Source organism: Martes martes, assembly GCF_963455335.1.
Source record: "Martes martes genome assembly, chromosome: 5".
NCBI lineage: Eukaryota > Metazoa > Chordata > Mammalia > Carnivora > Mustelidae > Martes > Martes martes.
In genome coordinates this window covers 52,521,791-52,537,280 of record NC_137892.1, presented here as the reverse complement: position 1 = coordinate 52,537,280, position 15,490 = coordinate 52,521,791, and the positions used below count along the sequence as shown (strand labels likewise).

General features: G+C 34.6%; 1 protein-coding gene across 1 annotated transcript in view; it reads left to right on the top strand.

The window, feature by feature from the left end:
* The window catches only part of ADGRV1 (adhesion G protein-coupled receptor V1), a gene marked incomplete at its 5' end in the record, with an annotated part of 491,204 nt that overhangs the window by 97,146 nt on the left and 378,568 nt on the right, over positions 1–15,490 (top strand). The window contains 10 exons of the mRNA XM_080804325.1: positions 320–413; positions 2,298–2,376; positions 2,479–2,617; positions 3,277–3,418; positions 5,648–5,910; positions 7,757–7,932; positions 8,725–8,849; positions 12,007–12,164; positions 12,255–12,401; positions 12,726–12,833. Coding sequence (XP_080660451.1) covers positions 320–413; positions 2,298–2,376; positions 2,479–2,617; positions 3,277–3,418; positions 5,648–5,910; positions 7,757–7,932; positions 8,725–8,849; positions 12,007–12,164; positions 12,255–12,401; positions 12,726–12,833 — 1,431 coding nt within the window. The remainder of the gene's footprint in view (positions 1–319; positions 414–2,297; positions 2,377–2,478; positions 2,618–3,276; positions 3,419–5,647; positions 5,911–7,756; positions 7,933–8,724; positions 8,850–12,006; positions 12,165–12,254; positions 12,402–12,725; positions 12,834–15,490) is intronic.

Here is a 15,490-nt window from a genome sequence, read left to right as displayed (position 1 = left end):
ACTTTATTCCATTCTATTGATTGCCTTTTCATTCTGTTGATGTTTTCCTTTGCTGTGCAGAAGCTTTTTAGTTTGACGTAGTCCCACTTGTTTATTTTTGCTTTTGTTGCTTTTGCTTTTGGTGTCAGATCTCAAAGAAAAGCCATAGCTAAGACATGTTTATTTTTAAAATTTTTAATCTTTATATTCCAGGTTTGCATTTTTATACTTGCTGTATACTATTTAAGCAGACATATTTATCAGATAATTTAAAAAACTGTGAGAGGTCATTACTTGGAGAGCACAACAATAGGAGATTTAATGGATATAATTTTTACAGGATGACATACCAGAGCTAGAAGAATATTTCCTTGTGAATTTAACTTATGTTGACCTTATCATGGCTCCTTTAACTTCATTTCCTCCTAGACTAGGTATGATATTTGTTTGTTTTTGTTTATTCACTTCAAACAAAGTAAAGTTATTCATTTTTTAATCAAAAGTGATAACTGTAATACTTGTTAATCTCAGCTGTAGAGGAAAATCTGGTGAGCTTTTAAATTTATTTTAACTTGGAGACTATAATCTATGGCAGTTTTGTATATTGGAGATAATAAACACATTTAAGAATTGTTTATTGTGTGATGTTTTTTACAACTATTTATAACCAAGTTTGTAAACTTCAAAGTAGAATTAGTTCTTAAGAAGGAATTTTTCCTTTTAAAGTTTCATTTGCTGTTTTCATTAGATCTCCAGACTATCATATGATTTTATTTTCCTTTAGATTAAGCAGAACTTTTGTTTGTTTGTTGTTTTCTCTGCTTCTTTTTTGACCTTTTACCTCTTTCTTTTCATGCTTTAGAAAAGACTCAGTTAATTCATTACAGACTGAAAGGTAAAACTTGAACCTCAGTATGAATTTATGTAGATTAAAAAGATATGTTCTTATTTTAAAACATAAACTCTTGTTTGCAGTTTAGACATTTAATACTGGGGATTTTATGTGAAACTTGTAGGTATGATTGTCCAGAAGGTGGTGGTGATGAATAGCACTGTGCTAGCCTGTTCCCCATCCCTTGGTTCGAAGGTGCTCTGTGCAGGGCAGGAAATTAGTTGGGGTTAAAGGAGGGGAAGCATGGTCAAGAGGAGTGAGCTAAGGAATAGGGGTTCCTCATTCCCTTTTAAGGCTCACTATGACAACTTTGAAAACAATGGAAGGGAATAACCAGTTTTTGATATATTATTATTATTTGAAAAACTTAAATTCTTTTGCAAAAGAAATATATGACTCCTGGGATAGGCTTTGAAATCAGGCATTTATTACAAGACATTTATGTTAAGAAAGCTAACAGATACTTCGTATTTCTTTATACTCGTATTAGAAGTAATTTGAATAGTTTAACTTTTGTTTAGTGCTCTCTGATGCCCCTGTTTCAAGTGCTTTATATGTTAGTACCACCATTCCTTTCTCTTTCACATTTTACAGATAAGGGAGCAGAAGCTTTGAGAAGCTTAGTTACATGCCCAGAGTCACACAGCTGTGAGATGCTGGAGCTGGGCTTCTGCTCCGTAGCCTCTAGTTTGGTGGGCACAGATACCGAGTTTGTTTTTTGTTTTTTTGTTTTTTGTTTTTTTTTGATAGTGCTGACTTCACTCAGGGAATTACACTCTCCCTATCCTTTCCCTACCTAGGTAGCTGCCATAAGTATCCTAAAATACCATCCTTAGATAGAGCCTCTGAATTTTAAGAGGGAAAGGACAAAAATATTAAAAAATTAAACAGGAACGGGGTGGTTAATATTTCAAGACTGAATAATGAATGCTGGTAACATACTCTACTTGGTAGGCAGACTACAAGATAAAAAGGGATAAGAGAAATTTACTTCCATCTCAGTCTCTGCCCCCCAACTTTTTCCCCATCTTTCCCTCAACATGTCACTCCTGCATCTCGTTCTTGCACCTGTTTATTTCTCTACAGCACTCCCTGCCTGTCTCTTCCCATTTCTTTCTTTTTTCTTGATCTTTCTACTCCTTCCAGTGGTCTCTATTTTTCTTTTCTCTTTCTATTAAAATAATAGAAATAAAACCATAATCTCAGGTGCTTATTTTATACTGTTCTCAGCTCATTAGATTTCTGTAAATCATTGCTCTTGTTAGTAAAAATCTCCTTAATCAAATATCATAAACATATCTTTACTTTCTTAAACATCTTTTGAGTAATGTTGACAGTATCTTTATATTATAAATTATGTGTTCTCTATGCCAAATACTTCTCTTAATCACTTTTACTTACAAGTATGCTTTTGTGTTTTTTTCAGATTCGGAGGGCTTGACTGCACAGATAATTATTGATGCCAATGATGGCGCTCGAGGCATAATTGAATGGCAACATACCAGGTAAGACCAAGGCAGTGTGAGAGTTCTTTTATGAGTTTCAGATTCTTTATCTACTGAATAAAAGCTTACAAGGAAAAGATTAATGTATTCTGTTTATTTTAGGTTCGAAGTCCATGAAACCAAAGGAAGTTTAACATTGGTAGCCCAGAGGAGCCAAGGGACTCTTGGTCATGTTTCCTTGTTTGTATATGCCCAGAATTTGGAGGCACAGCTGGGGCTGGATTACATCTTTACCCCAATGGTGAAATCCTTGGGAATTATAGTGATTTGCGTCTTATATAAATAAATTAATCCTGAAGTAATAAACTATTATATATTCCATCATAAATTAGGACAGAAGACTTCTACATTGTAGAATGGCTTTCTTTACTATTTTAGCAAAATAGGGAAATTGACTTTTTTAGTTCTAAAGGTTATTCTTTATTTTGTTTTACTCATTCATTATTTTGTTTTAATATTTGATACTATTTTATTCATATCTTATTGCAATACTTGATAATGGAGAACACAAGTTACTGTGACAAAGAATTTCTGTCATTATATTTATATCAGAGTGTTTCAGAGAGTTTCTTGTGCTTCTTGAAAATTTTACATATTTTATTTCTTTGTTTTAATTTGCTGAAACACCGTTAATGTTCTAAAGTGCTTTTCATCTCTTGTTGGCTTTTACTCCTTAGTCAAATGTTTGCTTTCTTCTCTTCTCCACAAATCTTACTTTTTAAACTTAACATTGTCAATTTAAATAAAAAGAGATCAGAAAAATAAGGGGAAAGTCCCTTAATTTTATTAAAATATCTTATTTCACATTGCCAACCAGATTGTATTTCTTGCCAAATATTCTATTAAAAACTCAACAGTGTCTTTAAATATAATACTGTCTACTTTTACTTTCTTGACCAGATTCTTCATTTTGTTGATGGAGAAAGATATAAAAATATTGACATTATGATTCTTGATGATGACATTCCAGAAGGGGATGAAACATTTCAGCTGATTTTAACAAATCCTTCACCTGGACTAGAGCTGGGAGAAAAAACAATAGGTATTTGATAATTTCTTATACAGTTCACTCTTACCATGCTGTTTTCTTAATATGGAGGTAGATGTAAAGGGATTAGAGTCTTGATGGTTTTCTGTGCTTAGAATTAAAAATGTTTTAAGCTAGACATTTTGGAATTCCTATGTCAGTATAACAGTGCTTCTAGCCTGTTGTGGAGTGTGTGTGTGTGTGTGTGTGTGTGTAAAACAAAAAGTAGTTCATAGAAAGGAGAATATTAAATCAGTTTTGCAGCTATTACAGGTTTTATTTATTTATTTATTTTTAAAATATTTTATTTATTTATATGACAGACAGAGATCACAAGTAGGCAGAGAGGCAGGCAGAGAGGGAGGAGGAAGCAGGCTACCCGCCGAGCAGAGAGCCCATTGCAGGGCTCAATCCCAGGACCCTGAGATCATGACCTGAGCCGAAGGCAGAGGCTTAACCCACTGAGCCACCCAGGCGCCCCTACAGGTTTTATTTAATTTGTAAATGTCTTTCATTTGGAATTTTATTTCTGCTCTTTTTCCTATTGAACAGTAGAGGGAATGATAAGGTTTTAATGTTATCTCATTGCTATAGTATTTCCACATAGCAGTTGAAGTATATTGATACCTAAGACATTATGGGAGGCATAATTCTTTGGTTGGAACAGTTTGACATTGTTAAGAAAACTCATCCTAATTTACTGCTTGTTAGATATCATACTGACTGCTTGGAGAAGGTAAAAAAGAGAGGAGACGCCATGGAAATCCAGAACTATAGGGTTGGTGGGCTTCCTTAAGAGTCACTTAATTTAGTTTTTGTAGTGATATATAGATGAGGTGGCTTTAGAACACCAGTGTTGACTGACTCTTCAACCTCTTATTTTAGCTAGTGACTGATAGTTCTTTGGGATTCCCTTAATCTAATTAACCCTTGTATTCCTGAATTATTGGCTTTTATGTGAAAAAAATCTGATTTGTAGTAAGAAGAAAAAATCTTGAATAACCAAGAATTGGTTTTCACTTTTATTGCCATATTAATGAAACAAATTGGTATTTTCTAAGTCTTTAGAACCTTTCTTGAGTCTGTGGCCATTGTTTCAAATTCGAGAGTATATTGAAAATACACTCTTTTTTCGTTGTTGTAGAAGTTAGTGGGTTGTATGTAAAGGGTTGTAGGGATGGACACAATGTGTTGGTTAAGAATCTTTTCTGTGTAAACAGTAGAAAACCCAATTCAAATGGGTTTAAAGGTAATTTATTGGCTCATTTAATCTGAGGGTCCAGAGACATACAACTTTAGATGAGGTGGGACAAGGACTTAACATTCCACCAACAATGCTGTTGTTTTCTGACTCTTGTTGCCTTTTGGAGTATTGGTTTCACACAAGGCTAATGTTACTTGTCACAAGATGATTGTCCACAACGTTCCTTTACATTCCCCGTAGTAGGAAAGAGGAGCCCTCGAACTCAAGCTTTCCCAAAGAAGTCCTAATATAATTCTGTTCAGAACTATGTAGGTTACATGCCCATCACCATGAGTAGGAGGAAATCATTTCTTGTTGGTCTCTGTTACGTTTACTTTATGCTTGTAATTTTCTATTTATAAATATAAAAATAATCCTCAGAACAATAAGTGCTTTGACAGTGGGTTATTTCTTAAACTATGTACCATTAGTCAGCCTTCAGACTATTTTCAAACTTTCATGAAGTTTCAGTAAATATTCTTATATGTAAATCTTTGTATATGTTAGTAATCAAGATCATCTGTTGAGTACAGAGCTTATATTTTGAACTCTTACAATAGTTCAATCATTTTATCTCTTGGTTTTCTAAGAAGACCATCATTTGGTTTAGAAGATGGTATTAATTCCGACTCTCTCTTTCCATTGCTTTCGTACCTGTTACCTGGCTCATAGCTCCGGGACGATGCTGAATAGTAGCAGGAATGGCAGGCACTGTTGTCTTGTTTCTGTTACTAGTGGTGACCCTTCGGATGTTACAACATTGAGTTAATGTTATTTGTTACTGGCTTCCAAGGTTGAGGAGGAAGCTGCCTATTATTCCAAGATGACTGGCTACTTTTACATCATGAGTAAATGTGATATTTTATTAAATGCCTTTTAAAATTTCCTTTGTTTTTAAGGTGATCTAGAGAAGAGTTGGCCTAGTTTATAGTGAAACATCTACCTCTAACTTATAACCCACTCTGTTTCCATTTATTGCTGTAATATTTTTATTTCAACAGCCTTAATTACTATCCTTGCTAATGATGATGGCCCTGGAGTCCTATCATTTAACAACAGTGAACACTTTTTCCTAAGAGAACCAACAGCTCTCTATGTACAGGAGAGTGTTGCAGTATTATACATTGTTCGGGAACCTGCACAAGGACTGTTTGGAACCGTGACCATTCAGTTCATTGTAACAGAAATAAATTCCTCAATGGAGACTAAAGATCTGACCCCTTCCAAAGGCTACATTGTTTTAGAAGAAGGTGTTCGCTTCAAGGTATAGTATGAGGCTTTAAGGAGAGTGAATAATGTTTATGAATAATTTTCTCTTAGAGTAGCACCCCAGGTGCTAGGAGGAAAAAAAACGTACTCCCAGCTTAGATGACAGGTAAAGATGATTAGATTACTGTGTGAAAATGTTAACAGTGCTGTCTAATCTGCATAGAGTGCTGCTAGAGAAATTCACTCTGTTAATAGGGTAGTGGAATCTGCGAATAATAAGGAAAATGTGCATAGTGCTGTCATAAATGTTAACTATTTAGGTAGCATATTTCATTTTATTCTTAAAACATAAACTAAAGGAAACTCCAAGCCATTTACTGTTGTCACCAAACCCTAACCAGTCATTCTTTTGATTACATTTTCAGTTAACAAAATATAATTTACTTTAGCCTCCTTATATGAGAGGCAAGTATCCTATGTGAATAGGAATAGCTTATTGGAGAAGAAATGCTGGATTTAGAGTTAATTACAAATGTGGTTTATGCTTACAGAAGTATACCTTCTGAAACTCCTTTTTTTGTATATTAATAATTTTCCATTCCTGCAACTGAATTTTATTTTTTAAAACAGTTTAGGTAGCTAATTGCATAAGCTTAATCAAGCCTGACATATAAAGTATAATAATTGTAAAGTAATATATTTTAAACGATTTCCTCTAAAAACAGTCTCTACCCAGTAATTAACTTTCTTTGGGATCAGTTTGTAAACACTTCAACACGTTTTTCAATTCATATTTATTTGAATGTTTGATTTTTTCATGTTCTAGGAAATTTGAACCTCTAATCTAAGAATATTTACGTTCTTCATATAGATATGAAAGAATTCAAATTTAAAGTATTTGATGAATTTTCCACTGCTTTACTTTCTCAGGCTTTTTCTTTTAAAAATATTTTAAAATTTACTTATTTAATTTTTTGTATATTTTAATTTTTATCATGCTTTTTTTTTTTTAAAAAGACTTTTTCTACAGTGTGTTTAAACATCTTTGTGTTCTTTAGGTAAATTAAATGTTAGAGCAAATTGGATTAACAGTGAAGTCCAAAAATCTCAGATGTGTGGGTCAGTGACCTTAAAAATAAATATACACCAATGTGATCACCATTCAGATTAGTATATTGAGCATACCTCTCCCAGAAGTTTCCTTCTTGTCTCTTGCCCTTTCTGGAGGAAACTACTTTCTGGTTTCTGTCATTGAAGACTCATTTTGCTGATTCTTGAGCTTCATATAAATAAAATCATATAGTATTTACTCTTTTGTGTCTGGCTTGTTTTGGTCAACATAATTTTTGAGATCTCTTTGGTTGCACACATCAGTAGCTGGTTCTCCTTTATTGCTGAGTAGCCCTGCATCAAACAGCCCACTGTCTTTTTATCCATTTTTCTGTCGATAAACATGTGAGTTGTTTCTGATTTGTGCTTACTATGGCTTTAACTGCTTTTTTACAGTGAATCCTATACTAGAATGAGATTAGTACAGTTATGTAGCTGGGGCAAGATTAAGAGTTAGCAAAAATCAAGATCTAAATTTGTTTTTTTAATCTTAATATTATTTTTTAATGTCATGAAATTGATTTTTAGACACTCAGGGCTGTATATCCCGGCGTTGAAAATCTTGAAAGTGGTAACTTGAAATAGTTGTGTAACTATTACATATCATGGGGATCAGTATTAAAATAGAAAAGAAGTGATGTTTCTTTAAAAAAAAAAAAAGAAAGAAAGAAAAGAAGTGATGTTTTCCAAAACATATTATTTTGATGTCAAAAATATTTAGTAGATCTGTTTGTATGTATGTTGCAGAAATACTATAGTCTAATAACTTCATCTTTTTATTTTGTTTCCAGGCCCTACGCATTTCTGCCATATTGGACACCGAACCAGAGATGGATGAGCATTTTGTCTGTACCTTGTTTAATCCTACTGGAGGTGCTAGACTGGGGGCACATGTTCAAACCCTGATAACGGTTTTGCAAAATCAGGCCCCTCTGGGATTATTCAGTATCTCTGCAGTTGCAAATAGGTACAGTTTATTCATAAAGAAATTGTCACTTCTGAAGCTAGGTAGGAAATATCTTTTGACATAAAGAAAATGGAGAGGGAAATTGATCTCTGACTATTTTAAAGGGGACTTTTAAAATGAGCTCTGGCAGATAGATCTGAGAGGTGTTATGCCCTCTTGTAACAAGGAGCATCAAAAACCTAATCATGTCCTGTACAGCAGTATTATTAGAATTCTTATTTCCTCAGAATTCACACTTTTCAGGTAAAGGCTTGCACAATTTTGTGTCTTCAATAATAGTATAAAAAACAAGAAATAATATAAAAATAGTTAGCTGTTCAAACCAAATGAATGACTCTCTAAGCATGTGTTAATATGATTGTAGCTTGAAAATTTCTCTGGGAGTGACCACATATTGGTTTTTTATTTCTTAGAAATACTCCAGTAGATCTAGTTTTAGATAAGCTAAGAATTTCTGGATTCACCTTTTTTTGCTTTGTGATATGTTTTTAGTATATCTGAGAAGGAACTTTGGAATGACAAAGCTTTATTTATTTTTTACAATATATAGTATGAGGTTACTAACTATTTTCTTAAGATCATAGTATCAGATTGTGGTGCTTTTTTCATCCTCATACATGAATATTTTGAGCTGTAGAATTTAATTTTCCTGCTGTGTGAAGTTTGTGGATGGATCTTTCCATGGCTTATGTAAATTTAAAAGTATATTAAATATATGCTAGCAATGTGATACTTATATTTAATATGTAGAATTATATTCCTTTTCTGTTTTCTGCAATCCATTTTTTTTAGAGCCACGTCTATAGACATTGAAGAAGCCAACAGCACTGTATATTTAAACGTGTCACGCACTAATGGCATTGATTTAGCTGTGAGTGTGGAATGGGAGACAATATCTGAAACAGCCTTTGGCATGAGTACGTTTGGTTTCTTGTAAAAACAAAATTCTGTAACCAAGAAAGATTGCATGTATCAGATGTACATGCTCCCCGCCCCCATGAATTGTATCTTATGAATCTGTTGAAAATGGAGAACAGATATCTAATTGTTTTATTGCAGCCACATATATTTATTGAGAGCCTATCATGTGCCAGGCATGATATTGAACTCATGGTGCTTAGAACATAGGAGGAGACAGAAATAAATCAAATAAGTTAAAACCAGTGTGTAGTTTAAAATTGAAATAAATGGGGGCACCTGGGTGGCTCAGTCAGTTAAGCATCTGCCTTTGGCTCAGGTCATGATCACAGGGTCCTAGGATTGAGCCCTGCATCAGGCTCCCTGCTCAATGGGGAACCTGCTTCTCCCTCTCCCTTTGCCTGCTGCTCCCCCCTGCTTGTGCTTGCTCTCTCCCCGTCAAAAAAATAATAAATAAAATCTTTAAAAAAAAGTAAAATTAGAGTAAATGTCTTAAAGATTTAAATGTTTAAATGTTTTAAATGTTTTATGCTTAAATGTTTTAAAATGTTCTCTAAGTGTTGGGAGAACACAGGGAATGCTTCCCAGGGGTATCTGTGTTTGAACTAGGACCGAAAGGTGAGTGGGGATTGATTCTGCAAAGATCTGAGTTGGAGGGACATGGAGGGAAAGTGAGAAGTTATTCAGGCACACAAATCTAGAGGCATGAGAGAACGTATACGTGAAGAACTGCTGAGTGGATATTGGGATTAGAAGTAAGGGGGACTGTTGAGTTTGGAGAGCTGGGTAAGACCCAATAGTTTGAGAGCTTAAAGAATATATTATGCATGTTAGTCTTTATTCTAGGCTTAATGTGTTTTAGGGTGGCAGGAGGGCTGCCACATTTATTTATGGGGTGGTATGATCACATTCGTATTTCAAAGATACCATTCTTGGTACTGTGCAAAGAATGAGTTCTCACAGAAGAAAAGCGAGGATGAAGGGAGACAAAGAAAAGGTCAGTCCAGGTGCTAGCTAGGAGTAGCATCTATTGATTGGGTATAAGGAGACACCAGAGACGATTCCTAGATTTCTAGCTTCTGTGGTTAGATGGAGAGTCATTCACTTCAGTAAGAAAGGGAGTACCGAATGAGGACTAGGTGTTACTGTGGCGAGGAGAAGTAAAATATGTGTGATTTAACACATTTTTGAATTCGAGTTACTTTTGAGAAAAAGTTTCTCCAGACTCAAAGGAAAGTTTCTGTTGAGGGAGATAAATTTGGAAATCTGCAGCATGTACATTGTATTTAAAGTCATGGAAATTGATGTAAAAACATGGAAAGCTGAACTGTAGGTAGAGAAGGGAGGAGGACCCAGACTGAACTGAGTAGGCTCAAATCGAGTTACTAAAGAGAGGAGGAGGATGTAGCAAAGGAGAGGGAGAAGACATGGCGAGAAACCCAGGGAAATGTGGGATTGTAGCCAGCAGCACAAGAGTGTTTGAAAAAGGAAAGGAGTGGTAACTGTGTCAGTTGCTGGTGTAGAAGCCCAGTAAGATGAGAACCAAAAAAATAACCGCTATAGTTAGCAGTGCAGAAGGAATAAAATAGCAAGAGCTGCTTGTATAGAGGGATAGGAACTGAATAACATTTTGAATGGAGCCCTCCAACGTGTTCCACTGTTGCAAGAGGTTTGACTGAGAAGGTAGGACCGAGCAAAAGTGGTGACTTGGTGTAGGATTCAAGGGGGTTTTTTGTTCGTTTGTTTCATTTGGAGAGACCTAAGCATATTTACATGTTGATGGAAAAGGCCTATTAAGTAGAGAGAGATTGAATATTCAGAACATGAAGGGACAGTAGTTAGTAGCAAGTATGATTGTCAAAAAGGCAGGAGGAGGTGGGATCCAAAAGAGAAGGATTATTTCTACTTCAGAGTTATTTCATGATTGTTTGGGATCTGCATGCGTTTTTGGAAGTACTTGTGAGAGTGTGTGTTGGGAATTCTTAAATGTCAGCGTTGTTTCTTTTTCATTCACCATCTTCCTGAATTATGGTAGGAAAACATTTAGCCAGATGGTCAGGACCTTAATGTCAAGCATTCAGACTCAGTGCAGAAGCTGCAGTGTACCTTTAAAAGATGACAAATAGGAATGAAAAATACTGGTTTTCTAGGAAAGGAAATCACTAATGGACAGTACATATGAGGCATTGACATGATTCCTTGAACTGGTAATCTGAAAATAATCAATAATTTAGTTTTATAGGACCTAGATTTCGACTTTGACATTTGTTCTTGCTGTTCACACCATTAGCTAAAGTTTTAAAAGAATTGCCTTTGGGAAACTGATATGATGAAACATAGAGCTTTTTAAAAAAATCATTCTTCATGAGGTAGGGATTTTTTTATTTTTGTCTGTTTAAATGTAGTACAGAATTTTAGGACACATACCTGTGATAGCGTGTTGATTGAAAACTTGACAGCCATTTAACGCAGGTGAATTTGCTTTGGCATTCTTAAATATGTAGCGTGTAATGTGAGGAATCATTGGATGGGCTTAGTTTCAAATTAATAGTGTAAGTTTTAAAAACCCAACATTTAGCATGTTTCTATAAAGCTATTCATTGTTTTAAACATTCCTGAATCATATTTTCATCATCTTTATGAAAGTTAGTAAAAATCATTTTGAGCATATATCCCTTTAAAATATACATTTAGTATTTTATTTTATTTTATTATTTATTATTTATTTTTAGAAAATATTTTATTTATTTGTCAGGAAGAGAGAGAGGAGAGAGAATGAACAGGGAAAGAGAGAGGGAGAAGCAGGCTCCCTGCCAAGCAAGGAGCCTAACGCAGTACTTGATCCCAGGACCCTGGGATCCTGACCTGAGTTAAAGGCAGAGGCTTAACCAACTGAGCCATCCAAGCACCCCCCATTTAGTATTTTAAATACACTTTGGAAAAATCTACATGGGTGGAGTTGAGGTTTAACAATTTTTTTAAAAAATTGTTAGTTTTAGTTATTTTTTAACTTCTCTAGCTTATATTTTCTCTGACATACACACATACCACAGAAGGATCTTTATTACTGATAACAAACTCACTGGTCTCACTGTATAAATGATATAAAGTTTTAAAGGGATTCTACATTAACAAATCATGATTTACATATTCCAGGGGGAATGGATGCTGTGTTTTCCATAGTTCAGAGTTTTTTTGATGCTTCAGCTTCTGGTTGGTGTTTCTTCACTTTGGAAGATTCAGTATATGGTATAATGTTAAGAAAATTGTCTTCTACTATTTATCGATGGCAAGGGATTTTTATTCCACTTGAGGTAAACATCAGTCATTTTATAGTACATAAAATAAAATGTACATGTGAATTTTGAATGTCTCATGAATTACTGTTATTTCTTATTTCCTAGGATTTAAATATAGAAAATCCTAAAACTTGTGAAGCCTTTAATATTGGTCTTTCCCCTTACTTTGTGATTACTCATGAGGAAACAAGTGACAAAAAGCCTTCTGTTAACAGTGTGTATACATTCACATCTGGATTCAAATTATTCCTGGTAAAAAAAATCTTCATTTTTTTTGTAGATTGCTTTATTTAAAGGAAAAAATCAGATTTGTAAGATTGATCTTAACAGAAGATAATATATGTTCTATATTAATATGCAAAAGGTTTTTTGAAAGTTGATACACATTTTAGCGGAGTCTCTTAATCCAATAATATTTTTGTTTGTCTTGAAATGATACCTAGGTATGCCTACTTAGTGCTCAGGATGATTTTTCAAGTTTTGAACTTCAAATACTAACTCATACTATTATTGTATTCAGAGACTTAGTAAATTCTCATTTAAATATTTATTTCCATGGTTTTGTCTTCCTTGCAGGTACAAACAATCATTATTTCGGAAAGTTCTCAAGTAAAATATTTTTGTTCAGACAATCAAGATTATTTAATTGTCGCAAGTCAAAGAGATGATTCCGAATTAACTCAGGTTTGATTGTTTTAAAGTGAATTTAAAAAATATACTGTATTTGAAACTCATCAAAGATGTAGTCTATAAGTTTAGTATAAAAAACACCATAATTTGATTGTGGTAAAGTAGTAAAGTAGAATGTAGATGTTAATTAGTCACAGTTAATTTTTAAACAATGGAATTATAAATATTGTCTTCAAGAGCCAGAGCAGGTGTGTAATAGTCATGAACATTTAATTAGAATTTAATAATGTTAGAAAACATTATGGAGAAAAATCACCTAACTGGACAGATGGTATAACTAAAAATTCATGATTAACATTGCCAAATGGGAACTTAACATCATCCCAGAAATTCCACATTTCTCAAGTAAACTACATCTCATAATGCTAATAATGCTTATTTGATAATCTTCTCACTCCTCGTACTCCCATACCTGCTTCTCAACTCATTTTCGCTAATGACTTTGTGGACTAAGCTCCAGAAAGGAAGCTTGGTTATCTTGCCAGACCAAACTCAGAAACCTTCTTGAAGCATAGTTTTATTCCTGTGTCCTGTTATGAAGCTTTCCTTCTGTAAAAGCCAGCTTCCTCCAGCCACCAGAAGGTTCAGTTACTCACGTGTCTGGCATCACTAGCATCTCTATCGGATGATTACAGTCCACGTAAATGGGGCTGTCCGTGCTTCAGAAGCAATTTCTCTCATCATCTCATCATCTCATCCCCTTCTACTTTTTTTTTTTTTTTTTTTCCTTTTCTGCCCTTTGTGGTAAGACACCTTGAAGGAATTGTCTACCTGCTTTATCTTACCTCATGGTCACTGATGGCAGCCTGGGTTGAATTCACTGGATATTACTGTCCTTGTCTTAGACTGCTTCCTGTTAGCATGTAACAGTCACTTCATCCTCAGATTTCAACCACCTCTTCTCTTCATTTCTACACCACCACACATTCTCCTCCTGTCTCTGTGTGCCGCCCTTCTTGGTCTCCACTGCCACTTCCTTTTCCCTTTCCTGTACTCAGATGTTTTGGGGTTTTCCAGATTTAGTTTTAGTTCAAATTTCTTTTCACTTAATTCCAGGTACTTCTATCAATTCTCTGTCTTTAGGTATCAGCTGTAGGCTGTCTTATTATACTTTTCTAGGTAGCCTTTTCTCTAATTTCTAGATTTAACAAATCTAATCTCCTATTGGCATCTCCACATACATATATTTGAAGTATCTAAAATTTAACATATCCTGAACTGAATTTTGATTTTCTCTTTGGAACTTGTTGCAGTGCTTGGCTTTCATCTCGGGAAATGCCATCCTCTTAAATGCAGTTGCACAAGACAAAATACTGGCTCATATCTTTCTTGATTATTCATTTTTATTCATTCACATCTAATTTATTACTCTTTCTGATGCTATCTCCCAGTAATGTTTTGAATACAGTTATTTCTTTCTACCTCTGCTTCTCTCTCCCAAGTCCAGCTTCCATGATTTCTCTCCCACGCTGTTGGAGTTGCTGCCTAGCTGGTCTCTGATTTTCTGCTGTGACTCCTCACACGCATTCTCCATCCAGGAGCTGGAGTCGTCTTCTAAAATACTATTTCATATTATTCCTCATTTTAAAACTATTCAGTGATTTCCAGTTATACATAGAATAATTCTAAGTTATTTAATGTGGACTAGAAGTAGCATAACCTTAGTTTTTTATCTACCCAGCTCAGGACCAGATTGTGTCTGTTGTCTTGATGTGATTGTAAGTATTGTGCCTTTTGCTCTATAAAGGGTCCCCATGATACATTATATGGTCATCCTAACAAAAGATACCTCATGACCTTACCTCTCCAGTCTTACTATCTTCATTCCCTCAGGACAGTCAACTTCCTTCAAGTTAACTGGTCTTCATTCAGCTGATGAAAAACATTTTCTGCCTTAGAAACTTTGTTGTGTTGTTCTTCATAACTTTGTTTCCCTAGTAGCACCCATAATTCTCTATCATATCCCAGTTGTTGTCTTCAGCACTTGTCTCAATTGAATAATCATACATTTATTTAATAAGTGATGTGTTTATCATTTGCCTTTTCCTAACAGTTGGTAAGATTCATAAGGGGCGAGGCCACTCTATCAATAACGCCTGCAAAATGTCAGGCTCACATATATTCCCAATTGTTGACTAAATAAATATAATTCTTTGTGCAATTGATGAGATTGTATAAGAAACCAGGTGGATTCAGGATTTTCCTTTAATTTTAAATATATGAACACTCACCTTAAAACCTTGTGTACATTGCCACCTTCTGGACTAAAGAGTTTTGGTGTTCTTATATTCGATTGCTTAAACAGTGGGTAAGGAATGATACTATAGCATCAGAAAGTTTCTTATCCAGAACTGAATTTTTCATATTCAGATAACTTCTCTCTTGGTTTTAGCTTTCCCTTTCTCTTGCTGTGGCCAACCCTTACCCATATTTGTATTTGAAATTGATTTATTTTCACATAACTTCTTTTTCACTTATTTCTGTGTGTGAAGCGCATGCACACACACAGATTTAAAAAAGTAGAGAGCAGTGAGAGATCATCAGTTTTAATATTTTCTCATTTATGAAAGTATCCTCCTAGGGGTGCCTGGGTGGCTCAGTGGGTTAAAGCCTCTGCCTTCGGCTCAGGTCATGATCCCAGGGTCCTGGGA